Source organism: Cebus imitator, unplaced genomic scaffold (assembly GCF_001604975.1).
Source record: "Cebus imitator isolate Cc_AM_T3 unplaced genomic scaffold, Cebus_imitator-1.0 Scaffold181, whole genome shotgun sequence".
Lineage (NCBI taxonomy): Eukaryota > Metazoa > Chordata > Mammalia > Primates > Cebidae > Cebus > Cebus imitator.
The window spans coordinates 1,702,779-1,718,571 of NW_016107496.1; the positions used below are offsets into that span (position 1 = coordinate 1,702,779).

Sequence of the window (15,793 nt, forward strand, 5' to 3'; positions counted from 1 at the left end):
GTCCCGTGGGTGGGGGATACATACCATGGGGCAGTAGCAGCCAGAAGAGAATGAATGGTGTAGAGGGTTGAATAGTGGCCCCTTCAAGAGAGATATGTCCAAGTTCTAAACTCCTGCACCTGAGATGAGTTCATCCTAGATTTGTGGTGAGCCTTAAATCCAGAGACAGGATCCTTCTAGGAGAGAGGAGAGGGAGCTTTGAGACACAGACGCAGAGGAGGAGGCCGTGTGAAGATGGAGGCACAGACTGGAGGCACCACTGCCAAGCAACATTGCGGATTGCCTGCGTCTGCCAGAGGCTTGGAGAGAGCTTGCCACGGCCCTCCCTCAGAGCCTCCAGCAGGAACCCACCCTGCTGACACCTTGATTTCAGGCTTCCAGCCTCCACACTGTGGTGGAATGAATCACTGTTGTTTTGAGCCACCCAGTTTGTGGCAGTTTGTACCTCAGTCCTAGGAAGCTAGCAGGCAGTCCAGATAGGAATGGTTGGTGAGGCAGGAGGTGGCAAGGGGGCCCAGCGTGTCCCCAGTCTAGACCACCCATCCCTTCGGTCCCACCAGCCCTGGCCCTCAATGTTTTGCACGCTTTGAGCCCTGATCCAGGGGCCTTCCCTTTCCATGGCGCCACGGCTCAGCACCGCTTCACCGGGGCCTGCGTCTTCTTAGGACCCACAGTGGCACGGTCTCGAGCACAGCGCCTGGTCTGTGTCCTGCACCACTGCTGGTGTCGTCTCCCTTTCCTATCTCTCACTCTCTGTGGAAGTGCTTTGTATACAGTGAGTGCTTAATAAAAGTCACTTTTCTCTTCTCGAGTCCCCTAATGCTTGCCCCAGCCCCTTTCCCTGCTCCAGCGGAATTTGTGTCCTAAACTTGTCAGAGACAAGGATAAGTCCCCCCACCCCCTGCTCCAGTGTGATGGTGTTCCCTCCCCTCCCACACAGCGCCCCGGCCTCACGTTCCCCATAGGAGCTTGTGGGGTGATCATTAGCCCATGTGCCTCCTGACCCCACTCCCTGTCACTAATTTGTGGGTAAACTTGGACAAGTCATGGCACCCTCTGCTCCCTAGTTTCCTCTCAGATAAAATAGAGGGTTGGAGTAGACACATTCACCCATGCATTCCTCCATTTACGGGAAAGTTCTTTACTGAGAGGGTGTGCTGTACCTCTGCCTTCAAGGAACTCTGGTTCTATAGGTTTTTTTGTTTTGTTGTGTTGTTTTGAGACAGAGTCTCGCTCTACCCAGGCTGGAGTGAAGTGGTACAATCTTGGCTCACTGCAACCTCTGCCTCCTGGGTTCAAGCAATTCTCCTGCCTCAGCCTCCCGAATAGCTGGGATTACAGGTGTGCGCCAGCACACACAGCTAATTTTTGTATTTTTAGTAGAGATGGGGTTTCACCATGTTGGCCAGGCTGGTCTTGAACTCCTGACCTCAGGTGATCCACTTGCCTCGGCCTCCCAAAGTGCTGGGATTACAGGTGTGAACCGCTGTGCCTGGTCAAGGTTCTGTGGTTTTAAAACTGCTGCTCTGGAGAATCTGTCCAGGTGCAACCCAGGCATTTCTTCCTCCCGTGTACCTATTAGGAAGCAGATTTTGGCTCAAAATAAGAAAGACCCTTCTACCAGAATGGCCCACAAATGGACAGGCTTCCATAGAAAGGGGTGAGTCCCTGGTCCAGAGGAGCCTCTGGGATTGCTTCCAACTGTGGGATCCAGATAGCCTCCATAAAGGGTTATTGAACAGGAGGACCAATTTAACTCTGTCCACATGAAAATAAACGTGGAGATTTTACTTCAAATTCAGCAGCTCTGGTGAGAAGGCTCTCACATAGGTCCATCTTAGACCCACACAGACTCCACGAGCATCTGAGGCCACCAGTGCATGCCAGACGAGGGAAACGGCTCGGGTGTCAGAATTGCTTTTATTTTTATCTCCAGTCAGTCACAGACCCCAGGAAGGTGAGGCCAGGGAAGGGAAAAGGCGCGGACAGTGGGTTGCTTGCAGGAGCTGAGGCCAGTGGACAGCAGGAGTGTCTGGGGTATGGCAGCAGGGCCAGGTCCCTGGGGCTGTGTCTACCCTCAGGCACTCAGGAGGGCTCAGGCAGGGGTACACTGTGTCTGAGAGATGCAACCGTCGTTCAGCAAAAGGGCTCAGTGGTGGCTGATGAGAAGATGGGTCTAGGGCTGTCTGAGAAGAGCTGTTGGCCCGATCCTGCCCCAGCCTCCAGCCACATGGGCCCTCGGTGATGCTCCCAACCAGGCCCCGCGTTTCCTCAAGCAGCCACCAGAGGGCAGAAAAGTGCTTGTGCAAAATCCCAACCCACACAGGAGAGCAGCTAGAACACCTGGGACTTTGCCTCACGTGGGCCAGGGAGGGAGATACCAGCCTTTTGGAAAACAGGTGTCTGTCCCATCCTGACTCCTTCAGAAGGAAGGGTAGAGAATGGAAGAACTAAGATTCTAGGGCTTCCCCAGGTGATACAGAAATAGCCATAGGTGTTCCCTGGGAATGGGTCCCAGACTCGCGTGTGCCTCCCTAGCCCCCATCTGCCACTTCTAGGAGAGGACTTCAGTGGGAGACCCCTCACCTCACATTGCAGATGATCAGATTCCTGGCTGCCTCCAGCTTTACAAAACCCAGCCCGCCCCTTCCCAGGCCCAGCCCCACCCAGGCCAAAAATGTGAGGGGCCCGCAGGTTCCCTTCCTCCTCTACAGCTGTGACATCTACTCAGCTGCGGTTTCCTGTAATCCTGCATTCCTGTTCCCCCCCTTCCTCCTTCCGACACCTCTCCTGGTGTTTCGGGGCTCCCCACTGCCTGGCGATGGAACGTGTAGACTTTGGCCTGGACTCTGCTGCTGACACTGTGGTACCTGGGACCCCTCCGCTCAGGAACCAGGAGTAGGAGGCTTCAGCATCTTCCGCCCAGCCTCCTCAGCTCACAAATAAGCCAATTCTCAAATGGCTGTGATGCGTGTGGTTCACCGTTTATAGCCAAGGGCCTGCTCCTCCTCCCCCAAGCCTTTGGCACTCAGCCCTGAATAAATTTCTAAATCCCCAGTTTCTGCATAACTTATCCCAGGGAAAGGAGAACTTGGACAAGTAGATTCTAGGAAGCATGGCCATCTGACAGTGGCAGGACCGTGAGGTGCTGGGGCTGACCCCTCTGGAACTGAGGCCAGTGACCAGGAGAGGAAACCGAGGGGCTGGGAGGAGCGGAGGTGGAGGAGAGTGGGAGCCGGGAGAGGAAGTCAGCAGAGAGAAGTGTTCTGGTGCCTCTCGAGTCCCATCCTGGCTATGAACTTCCATGTGGCAGATGGAAAAACTGAATCCCAGACAGCAAGAAACCCTCATCTAATAAAAGGAGCCCACTGGTAGTGGGGCTAGGAACCAGAAATCTTGCCTCCCAGCTCATGTCTGGATGGTAGAAACCTCAGGGTGCAAAATCTGGCAAGGGATTTTGGGAGAGATAGGAGACCGGGGCGGCACTGAGGACAAGAAATCCCCAGGGACAACAGGGCCTGACCACCTCCCTCTCTGGGCTCCCATATGGTCTCATTCTGGCCCCCACCCAGGCACAGAGGCAAGTGTCATACCGTTTGTGTGAGGCAGCTGTGGGTCTGAACCCCAGGCCCGCCACTAGCTAGCCGTATGACCTGGGACACATTACTGAGCCTTTCTGAGCCCCTCGGCTTTTCCCTCTGCAATCGGCATGAGTGGAGTGCTGCCTCTGGGGGGTCACTGCGATGGGTTCGTTTAGACCAGCACACAGTGGGCATCCCACCCGTGCCCCCAGTGCCTTTGCCGCACACACCACCCGCCAGTTCTTGGCTCCTTTTCTCTTCAAATCCCCAAGATGGAACAACACTTCAAACGCTTCGGCAGTGCTTCTTAAAAGCGAGTAGGAAGGACAGGGAGGGATGGGGTTGGGAAGGCACAGTTAGTACACCTCGTCACCCTTCCCGGGGCAGATGGAGCTCCCAGCACCGGGGAGAAAGAGGACCCCAGAGGGCGAAGCCAAAAGAGGGTCCTGCTATCCGCTCAGAGCCTTCCCATCTCCTCACAGTAACTTTCCACTGGCCTGGAGCTGGCCACTGCGCCTGCTGGCTGCACGCTCCCCCAGGTGTGGCCTCCTGGTCCTCTCCCTGGCAGGCGCCCCTCCGGGGGTTGGAGGGCTGACGCACACCCTGCCTGAGATCCCAGCCGCCTGGAAGCTGATAAGGAGCCCTGGCCTCATTACATGGGACCAGCTGGAGGGACTGGCCCTGGCTGTTAGCATCAGCTGGATGGCTTTCAAATTGGAAAGATGCAGAGATAAGTGGCGTTGGGGGCACTTAGGGACTCTGGGCTGAGTGAGTGGCCAGTGAAGCTAGGAGAGATGTGGATGCTGCCAACTACGAAGGCCTCAGGAGGCCTGGCTGGGGACGAGCCAGCCAGCAGCAGCCCACGGGGAGGGTGTAGGAACTGAGAGGTGCAGAAGGGACTCGGCACAGCCTCGGGTTAGGGCTGGGGCAGAGCAGGACTCCTTCCAGATGGGCCTGGCCTAGCAGCTAGAAGGATCGCCTCCTCCCCCAGAACATCAAGCCGGAGGGCCCAACACGCCCGCTCAGCCTCAGGCCTGTGCACACAGCCTGGTGGGTGGAGAGAAGAGAGTGAGAGGATGTGGGCCTTGGTCCTGCAACCCCAAATGCTTCTGGGTGGGTGCTGGTCTGGGTGGATTGGCGAGGCTGGCAGAGCTCAGACCTCCTGACTGGCTGCCCTGCTCCTGCCTCCCTGGGAGCCCTGGGACAGGCCATCACTGAGGAGCAGGGTCCCCAGCCCTCACCTCCTGCCCCAACAGTGCTCTGTCATGACCCAGAAGGGTCATTCATAGCAAGCAACAGACAGCACAGGCTTCAGTCCTCTCCCATTGCCCTTGGCCTCCTGATCCAAATCAGAGCCAAGAGAAAATGGGCAGCCTGGGACAACCATGCTGCCTGCCCACTCTACCTGCCCAGCCACATCCCCCTCCCCCGCTTCTTACAAAGTGTTAACACCTGACCTGGACGAGAAAGGAGGACATAGACTGGACACAGAACAGTGTGCCCCAAGGTCACATGGTTGTACGGCCCTGGGAGGAACTGTGGGGGCTCAGGGCCCCGTCGGGCTCCCGGGGTCTCTCTCCCGCATCTGAAATCCTGCTATGCCTCTCCCACTTGTACCTTGGGCCCTCAAACCCAGAGGAACCTTCAGCCTTGACTGTCCTGGTTTGGAAGATGTAATGTGGGGAACGGGGTGTCAAGGGGGGGTGATGTGGCCTCAGTTCCTCAGGGTCCCCATGGCGTATGTACAAGCAGCAGAAGGCTGGGCTGGGCCGGGCCGGGCTGGGGTACAGCAGCCTGGCCACAGACTGGGTTGGCAGCTAGTTTTATATCTGGTCTTGCAGGAGCGCAGGGGAGGGACAGGGAACCAGGAGGGGGCACATTCTCTGGAGGATGGGGGGATGGGGAGGGCTCCTCATTCCCGGTTAGTGCCAAAAAGCTGCAGGAAGAAGGTGAAGATATAGATGATGTCTAGGTAAATGTTGAGGGCTCCAAAAATGTACTCCTCGGGGCTCAGCGAGTGGCGTCGGTTACCCATCAGCAACTGGGTGTCCAGTGCCAGGAACTGGAGAAGTGAGGAGAGAGAGAGAGAGGTCAGAGGCCCAGGCAGTGTGACACTGACTACGGTGCCCCCCTTAGGCTCACTCCCAATTTCATTCCCCTCACCTGCTGCCTGGCTGCCCAGTGACCCTCCTGTGACACCTTCTATCCCTAATTCTATTCAGCAGCTATTTACTGAGCACCTGCTATTTGCCTGGCACAGGAATACAGCAGAGAACAAGACAGCCAGGATCCCTGTCCTCACAGAGCTTAGAGTCTAGAGGAATGACAAGTAGAACAGGGTTCCAGGGAGCAGTGGGGCTGATAACAAGGAACCTCACCTATGTGAGTGTGGCAGGGAGTTAGGGAAAGCTTCCTGGAGGAGGGGACCTTCAAGCTGAGGTCTAGTCTTCTTTCCATTCCCTTGGGACCCTGCTCTCAGAGGAAGGTGAACTCTTCAGGTAATGGTGAGCAGGCCCCAAGCATTGTGCTGGACAGTCATCAGCCCATCAGTGCTGCTGGCATCCCCATCAAGTAAGAATCAGATTCTTCCTACAGGAAATGAGGCCCAGAGACCTTAACTATTTGCCCAAGTTTACACAGCTGGAAAGTGGCAAAGCCAAGATTTGAACCTGAACAGGCCAGCTCCGGAGCCCCAAGTGTAACCATTCTGCCCTGCTGCTAACGGCACACAGGGTTAATGCATTTCCTCCGAGGAAACAGGCTCTCCCCTGGAGCCCTGCTTGGCCTAATGGACTATGAACAGATTCCCTTCGAGACAGCACTGTGCCACCCTGCTGCCCCCCGCCTACCCTTCCCATGTAGCTTTCCTCTGGGCTCCAAGCCTAGGAGCAGAACCCTCGAGAAGTAGCGTCTGAAATTTGGCAGGCGTGGTGCACTTTTCTGGAGAAAGAGTTCAAAAAGTCCACCAGTGTCTCAAAAGTTATGCAGCACTGGTCCACATGGGATTGGAATTCTTTACATTGATTCACATTCTTGTTAACTGGGCTCTTCAGTCACTTGTGTATGAAAGTAGTGTTCCCGGGGTCCTCTGAAACTCATTCATTATACAACAAGTATGCATGGGGTGACAGCTGCATGCCAGGGACTGTCTGAGAGCAGGAGACGAGAAACACAAAGCCGCGCCTGCCTTGGGGAAGCTCACAGCATCATGAGGAACACTTACAGATCATTACAAGAAAACCCAGGAAATGCACAATTAGGGCTATGAAGGAGGAGCTACTGATCGGGCCAGAGGAAGGTGACCCAGGAGAGGTGGTATTTCACCTGGGGCTTGAGTAGGAGTTTGCTAGCTGAGGAGCCTAGGGAAGCCTGGGAGGCCTGACGGGCTTTGTGTGAAGAGGGAAGAACTCCATGAGGCAGGGGCTATGGGAGACGCAGATAGAGGAGGAAGGGCTTGGGGCCTGGCCTTGCAGCTTGCAAGGACCCTGCTCAGGAGGCAGCGGTCATGCCCAGTTCCCTTTCCTTCACACCCGCCATGGACTCCTTGACTCCCAAGACCCAGACTTCAGAGTTACTATAGGTGAGCCCCGTGGAACCCTAGTTGAATCCCAGCCCCAGTGAAACGCCCCCCACCCCATGCCTAAGAGGCCAGGGCTCCAACAGGGAGCAATTCCAGCAAGCAGGACATTGAGGCAGGGCCACCCCTTAAATGCGGGGAAGTGGGGGCAATTAGGAGCACAAGCTTGAAAGTCAGATCCACATGGACTCCAGGCGCTGCTCTATCACTCATTAGCGGTAGGACCTGGGCAGAGCATTGCACCTCTCTGGGCCTGTGAGTCCCTATGTGTAAACGAGAGATGAGCGCGCCTGCCTCCTGAGGCTGTTGTGGGAATGAGATAATGCATGCAAGGGGCCTGGCACGGTGCCTGACACGTGGTAAGCACTTAATGAACGCTTGCTATTATATGAATGTGGCTTCATTGTTATTATCTGCAGAAAGAGGTGCCCTCTTGAGGACGTGCCTGCGCTGCTGGTGAGACTCAGGTGTCTCTTACTTCTCATCAGGGAGGCAGCACTGTTCCTGGGGGAGCTGAGTGGCCTTAACAGAGCAAAAATGGGAGCCATGCCCGGGGCTGAGGGGAGCCCTGCACAGGGCGCATCAGACTCTTGAGCTCAGTGGCATTGAGGGAAGGGCACCCCAGACGGGAGCAGGAGTTGAAATGCCTGGGGTTGAGGCCCGGCTCCATTGCTGGTAGCTGAGTCATCCACTTGACCTCAGTGTCCTCATCTACAAAATGGGATAGCAGCAATGCCCACACCACAATGTGGTTGTGAGGGTAGATTTATCACCGTGTATGTGGCATCCACTATTTCAGTTCTTTTTTTTTTTTCTTATTTTCTTAACCACAATCAGAAGAACACTATTTCTATTCTTATGATTTCTCTCTATTCCGCTCTGCTCCTTCTGCATTTGATTTGGATTCCCAAGCACATTTTCCTTCGGCAGAGAGAACGAGCAAGCACAGGGCCCGGTGCGAATGCTTCGGGCCGCTTGGCAGTCACAGCTCCCAGCGTGAGTCCATAAACTGCTGATCTGGCTGATCAATCAGTAGCTTGCTTGGTTGGTTTCCCAGAGCCCGGTCACCCCTGGGTGAGCTAATGAAATGGGGTCTGTCAACTTGGAAGGCTTGGACTTGTCCAGCTCTAGGGGTGGCCCTTCTGAGAAGCACCCACGCAGGAGACCCCCTAGAGCAGCCAGCTGACTTTTCTCTTGGAGAGAAGAGGAATGAAATGATTTCTGCCCAGCCCTTGGCCTATGGCCATGGATGCTTATCTATGCAGTGCTCTCTGGGATGGCCTGCTTCAAATTTCACCCCAGTACGACCTGTCACTGCCACCTCATGCCTGTGAGTCAACCAAAGTCTTTTCATCATTTATTCTCAATAATATTTACTGAACACCTACTATGTTCCAGAGAACATGCTCTCATAGAACTGACAGTCTAATGAAGGCAAAAGACATGATCAGAGATTCTGCATGGCAGTGCCTTCATTTTACAGGGGAAAGGCATCTGCTGCCATCTCCTTAGTGATGGAAAGCATTGTTAACTAATGGCTTGTTAGAGTTAACATCTTAGGGTGTAGCTAGGGTCTTGGCTGAGAGCTAGCAACAGAGTTGACTGCAAGCCCCTAAAAGGAGAGCAGGTAGTTGAGTTAGTGGCTAGCTGAACAGGAGACCCTGCAGGAGGAGCACGTGGGATGGGGCAGGAGGCCCCCCCGAGACTAGGACGCTATAACTTACATCTGAAGAGCCCTTCCCCAGGCCAACGCTTGATCTCATCTCCCTCCCCCCATTTGCCCTGGGAGGTGGGTGTCCTCATGGTCTTACACACGAGGAAGGGAGTCTCAGAGCTGAGTGACTTGCTGATGGCCGCTTATCTAGTGGTGACTCCTACGTTGCTGGAGATGGGGAGGAGCGGGCTTGGAGGGAGGAGGGAAGCATGTGCGGAGGACACAGGCGCCAAAGGCAAACTTCCCTGCCTCACCTTACCGGCCAGCACTGGACCTGGCCGGGACCCCCGGCTACACATTTAGCCTGACCCTGCCATATCTGGGGCCCAGGCTTATGTCTGTTGTCCTCCCTGAATGTGGCCCCAAAGGTGACACTGAGGGGCTCTGGGCAGTGCATGCCATGGAAAGGCCAGCTAAGAGCCACCAGCCGGCAGGCACTGAATACAAAAAGCTGGGTTTGCAATGTGTTGAATCAGCATAAACAGTGACACGTGGACTGTGTATGTCCTGCAGAAATGCCTCTGTGAAGGCGTGGAGGCAACCCCCCTAGCTGTTGTTTGCAGCGTCGGTTCTAACAGTGAGATGCTGAAACAACCCAAACTCTACCAACACGGGGGCGTTTAAATAAACTCTGGGCAGCAGTACTGAGGTGGAAACATCTGTGAGAGACGCTACTGTGAGAAAAAAGCAAGTTGCAGAAAAATCCACATCATATGATCCCATAAAACTATACATGTCAGAGGAGCCAACATAGCAAATATCTATGAAATGCATATAGAAAGGTCTGGAAGGAGAGACAATTGACCATCGTGGTTCCCTCTGGGGAAAGTGGTGAGAGACACGGTCAAAATGACATTTGCTTTTTTCTACATTTAAGATTTTCCAAAAGTGAAATCTGTGAATAAATGTATTCACATGTTATATAATTAGAAGTTTAAAATAGAAGGGTTAAGATAGCACAAACGAAGAGTTTGTGAACTCTTTCACTGAATTCTCACCATAAGCCTCTGCGGCTGGGGTTGCACTATCAGCTCCACTATTTGCTGAGGACACTGAGGCAGAGACAGTGTAAGTAAGTGACTTGCCCACGTCACACAGCCCAGGGACAGCTAGAGGGTGAACTTGGGGTTTGGGGATTTTCTGGAGAAGAGACTAACAGCCAGATGTCCAGGTGCCCCGGCTGGGCTGTAGGAGAGGGTGAGGGGGTTCGGGAGTGGAGAGAGACCCCTGAGTGGAGATCTGGTGCCCATTTCTTGCCTGATGCCAATAGAAGATACTTCTCCCCATTGACCTGGGTGTCAAAAATTTAGATGTCACAGATGACATTTGCACCTCCCAGGAGGGTCACCAAAGGAATAGGGTCTGGCAGGCATTTGAGTCAGAAAGCCTGGCCCAGGATGAAAGGGGGGTAGTGTGTGAAAGTGTATTAATGACAGCAATTATCTATCCACTTTTTAAAAAGTGGGCTGGGCGTGGTGGCTCACGCCTATAATCCCAGCATTTTGGGAGGCTGAGTGGGGGGCGAATTGCCTGAGGTCAGGAGTTCGAGACCAGCCTGTCCAACATAGTGAAACTGTCTCTACTAAAAATACAAAAATTAGCCGAGTGTGGTGGTGGGCACCTGTAATCCCAGCTACTCTGGAGGCTGAGGAAGGAGAATCACTTGAACCCGGGAGGTGGAGTTTGCAGTGAGCCGAGATCGCACCATTGCACTCCAGCCTGGGTGACAAGAGTGAATCTCCGTCACACACACACACACACACACACACACACACACACACACACACACACAAAGTGAACCAGGAGGCAAGGTAGGCATCAATGGCCTGTGGCAATAAGTGGAATAAAATATTTTGTATGAAAGAGCCATGTGTGGTCACAGGAGGAAGGGCATGAGTCCAGGATAATACAGTGCTTGAGAACATAGGCTGGGAAGTCACACAAACCTGGGTTCAAATCTTGGCTCTGACCTTAGGCAACTTACTAACACGTAAGAGTTATTGATCACTAACCACACACCAGGCACTAAGTGCTTTACATATATGAATGCATCCAAACGTCACAGCCACCTACGAGGGAGCTAATGTTCTTGTCTCCATTTTACAGTTAGGGAAACTGAAACACAAAGACGTCACATAACTCGGAGAGTCTACACAGCTAGAATGTGACAGAGAATAGCTTTGATTCCTATAGTGAATGATAATCTTGTCATTTAGATCACCAGTGTTTGAAGCCAGGCAAAATCTGGTGATCTAAATGACAAGGTTATCATTTACCATAAGAATAAAAGCCAGGCCGGGTGTGGCGACTCATGCCTGTAATCCCAATACTTTGGGAGGCTGAGGCAGGTGGATCACAAGGTCAGGGGATCGAGACCAGCCCGGCTAACATGCTGAAACCCCGTCTCTACTAAAAATACAAAAATTAGCTGGGTGTGGTGGCGCGCACCTGTTGTCACAGCTACTCGGGAGGCTGAGGCAGGAGAATCGCTCCTGGACTGCAGTGAGCTGAGATCCTGCTACTGCACTCCAGCCTGGCAACAGAGCGAGACTCCATCTCAAAAAAAAAAAAAGTAAAAGCCATCATCGATTGAGAAATTGCCATGGGCTGAGTGTGAGGAGGCTGTTTTACCTTCATGTGTTACCCTGTTCATCCATTACAACAACCTGTGAGACAGGCAGGTTAGCCCCATTTTAAAGATGAGGCCATCGAGGCACAGAGGGTCAAGTCGTTTTGGCCAAGTTCACAAAATGTTAAGAGGAGCAGTGAGGCCTTGAATGTGACTTGGTCGGGGGCACTGGCCAGCTGCGGAGCCCCCTCCCCACTCCACACCCCCACTGGCACTGCCAGTGCCTATTCCTGGCTCTGCTCTGAAGAACCAGGTCCTGGATGTGGGAGCAGAAGTTCCTTTGCGCCCTGCAGGCAGGTGTGGTGCTGCATCTGTCTCCCCTCCCTCTGTCCCCCACCCCAGGGCTTCTCCACCTCCTCCAGTCAGGTTTGAGCAGGGTGTGGGCAGGGGGATGAGCGCCTCAGGAGTGAGACAGGAAGGCCTCAGGAGGGGGCCTGCACACTCTCCCCTGAAGGAGCAATCACTGATCAGTCCCCCACCCCAGCCTGGAGGAACCCACTCCACTTACAGGTTGTCTGGGTGAGGACTTGGGGGAGGCCGCAGGACTGTTTGAGTGGCAGAGGGTGGGTGACGAAATAGAGGTTCTCACTGGCTCCTTCAGCCTCAGGTAAGGCATTGAGGGAAAAGGGCCTCCAAGCTCTGAATGGAATGGAGATAAATCTAAAATAAAATCATGCCCAGCCTTGGATTTGTGTGGCCATTTGTACTTTTTGAAGTGTTTTCCTAATTGTGAGGAAGGTAGGGCATATACTGCCATCCCCGATAGAAAAGCAGGGTGAGGGGTGGGGGTAGACAGGAGTAGTTTTCTTAAATCCCTTGGACGCTGTGGGTCTGGCCCAGGCTGGTCATGGTATGTGTGTGTGTGCGCACACCTGTGTGTATGTGTGTATATGTGCATACATATGTCTGTATATGTGTGCATGTGTATGTGTGTGCATATATGTATGTATATGTGTGTGTGTGCATGTGTATTTGTGTGTGTGTGTATATGCGTGCATGTGAGTGTATGTGTATAGATGTGAGTTTATGTTTGTATGTGCATGTGGGTACATGTGTATATGAATGTGTATATACATGCATGTGTGTATATGTGTTCATGTGAGTGTATGTGTGTATATGTGAGTTTATGTGTGTACATGTGGGTATATGTATGTGTATGTATGTGTTTGTGTTTGTGCACATGGGTATGCGTATGTGAGTTTATGTGAGTGTGTATATGTGTGTATGTGCATGTGTGTGTGTGTGTGAAAGTGTGTGTGTGTGTCTCTGGGCATGCTGTCTCAGCTTCAGTGCATGCGCAGCTTCAGCAGCAGCTTCCTCAGGCAGGTTCCTGCCAGCTCTGAGAGCTCCAGGTCTCAGCCCTGCTTTCCTTCCAGAGACAAAGGACAGATAGCTGTGTGTCTCTCCATGGTCAGTGATCAACACTGGAACTGGAGGTCCAGCACCCCTACCAAGTGTATTCCTATTCCAGCTCCACTCGTCCAAATGCTATTAGGCTTGCAGCATCCAGTACTGACCACACACAGTCTCCCCTGTCCCGGCCTCAGCTCTGGTACACTGCCGTGACCTCCTGACTGATCTTCCAGCCTCTGGCCTGTCTACTTAGCTTCTCACTAATCTGCCTTAAAGCACGAATGTGATGTTTCCTTGTAACTGTCAGTGGTTCCCAAGGTCTTCAAATGGGCTGGGCTGGGCAGGGAGTGAAGAGGTCTATTCCCACTGGGCCCATCACCTAATTTCTAAAGTCTTATGCCTTGTTCCTTCCCAAGGACTCTGGCACTTGGGCTCCCGATTTAGGGGGCTCAGAGACCTTAGCTTTCCCAAGGAAGGACCAACTCTGAGATGGGGCAATCTGCCCCAAGTCCCCTGGGCCCTGGAGGTTCAGCTGTGGCTAGAAGCCGGCTGCAGGCATGAACCCCCACCTCATTCCCTGCCCCATTACCCCAGCCTGACCCGACCCTCATGCTCCCCGTGTGCCCTTCCATGAGTTTCTACAGAAAAGCACCCAAAGAAAGAGCACTAGGGGGAACAGGAGGATTTGGCCACACTGGGGTCAGAGCCATTCAGCTGGCTCACCCACTTCTACTGGCATTTGGGTTCTGGCATCCCAAATCGGGGGGACATGGGGTAGGGGTGAGGCCAAAAACCCAAAGCTCCCTGAGAATGTACTAAGGATGACGTGGGCAAGGCCTCGGAGGAGCCTGTTCCTCGAAGCTGGACCACAGCCCTAAGAAGCCTCGGCTCCCACCCCTCAGGTGCCGCCCCTTCCTGCTGGGCGGCCCTGCCCTCAAAGATGGCAGAATCTCAAGGGAGGGGCTGATGCTTTTAGGAGAGAAAATCACTGGATTCTCAAGTGCTTCCAAAGCTCAGGTTGGTGGGAGTTGGGGGAAGGGTCCCCCTGGGGGTCTGGGCCCTCCTCCTACCCTTCTCTTCACTACTCTCTAGCAGTCTCCTGGAGGCAGCGCACGTGGCAGGAATACCTGCGTGCAGCGTGGCGGGAGAGGGCAGGCTGGGGAGACCAGGGGACCACAGAGCCCGAAGGTCTGAGGGGCAGGATGTGGTCAGCACATGTTTCTGAGTTGGAGTTAACGGGAGGGTATTGGGATTTAGTTATGGGGCTGGGCCTCTGAGGACCTTCATCTACCTGAAACTGAGAGGAGGGAAGGGGAATGAGTCTGGAAGCTGCTCTCCTCAACATTCCGCTGCCCCATGGGCCCCAGGGGAGCTGCAGATGAACACGGGCAGGGGACTGGGTGACTGGCCCAGTGCTCTCCACTGTTGTTTCTATAATCTGCAGGATGATCCCGACCAAGGCCTTTTGGCATGTTGATCTCTTAATGAGATAACCCCTCCCCTGTGACTCACGGAAGACTGCCAGGCAGTGCTGAATTCAACTCAGCAGCCTGTGTATTCTCTGCCTGGCTCTGTCTACCTCCGCGGACCCTGCCCTGCCCTCTGCCACACCTCGGTCATCCGTTCATGTCACAAACATCTCCTGGTTGCCTACTATGTGTCAGGCCCTGTTCTGGGCACTGGGGCTGCAGTGATGAATAAGCCAGGCTACAATTCCTGCCTTAGGGAACTTGGATTCTGCTGGAGGGGGAGAGACGGTGAGCAACAGATCAGAAAAATACACAGTGTTTCAGGATGAGATGTGCTACAGAGGGAAACAGAGCAGGGACGGGGAGGGTGGGACAGAACTGCACACACCTGACGGATGGGAGAGAGGGCTGTGAGCAGACCCTAAGAACAGACCGAGGCAGGTGCAGAGGCCTTGGGTTTGGAGACAGCCTGCCAGGCTCAGGTAGCACGAGGCCAGTGTGGCTACAGCAGAGGGAAGCGGGGAGGTCAGAGAGGACCTATAGACTATGGGAGGTGATCGCTGGATTCTCAGTGGAGGAATGGAGGGGACCTAACGACTCCAGCTGCTGTGCTGTCATGGACGTGGGGTGCAGGGGCAGTCTGGAGGAGGCCATGGCAATAGTCAATCCAAGCTGCAGGCGACGGGGACTGGGACAGGGAGTAGCCATGAGGCCAGAGACAAGTGGTCAGATTCTGCATAGGAACCGGGGCCACAGCATTGATGCGGGGTGTGATGTGGGGGGTGAGGAGAGGGTAGGAGTGGAAGGTGTCACCAAGATATTTGTCCTGAGTGACAGGAAGATGGGCAAGGCTTTGGGAAAAGCAGGCATCCAGGGGAAGGGGCAAGAGCTTGGTTTTGTACATGTAAAGTCTGAGGTGCCTGTGAGACTTCCTCACGCAGACGGACCCTCACTAGGAACTGGAAATTCTAGTCTAGAATTCAAGAGAGAGATCTGCGCTAGAGATGTAAATGTGAGAGTGATCAGCATAAGACAAGGCAGTCAAAGTTTTGAGGCTGCCTGAGGCCCTGAGGGAGGAGGGTAGGAAGAGAAGAGTCAGGCCAAGGGCTGCAGGATCAGGAAGGCTGCAGAGAATCCTGGGCTGGTGGTGGCCTGGACACCACAGGAGGAAGGTGGTTTGGGGAGGGCGGGGGAGGAAAGGAACAGTTGTGTCCAATACTGCAGGGAGTCCAGCAAGATGTGGACTGAGACTGGGTTCCTGGATTCAGCCACACGGAGGTCCCTGTGACCTGGTGAGATGTGTTTACGAGGATCAAGAGAACGGCCAGGCGCCATAGCTCACATCTATAATCCCAGGACTTTGGGAGGCCGAGGCAGGAGGATCATCTGCGGTCAGGAGTTCAAGACCAGCCTGGCCAACATGGCAAGACCCCATCTCTACTAAAAACACAAAAAATTTGACTGAGTGTG

General features: G+C 53.9%; 1 protein-coding gene across 2 annotated transcripts in view; it reads right to left on the minus strand.

Moving 5' to 3' along the window:
- Window positions 1-3,733: 3,733 nt before the first annotated feature.
- The window catches only part of FAIM2 (Fas apoptotic inhibitory molecule 2), a 33,599-nt gene continuing 21,539 nt past the window's right edge, over window positions 3,734-15,793 (minus strand). Inside the window, exon 13 of one of the 2 annotated variants that reach the window (XM_037744696.1) lies at window positions 3,734-5,643. In XM_037744696.1, coding sequence (XP_037600624.1) covers window positions 5,494-5,643 — 150 coding nt within the window. In that variant the 3' untranslated portion in view covers window positions 3,734-5,493. The remainder of the gene's footprint in view (window positions 5,644-15,793) is intronic. The other variant, XM_017545802.2, reaches the window with a different exon arrangement.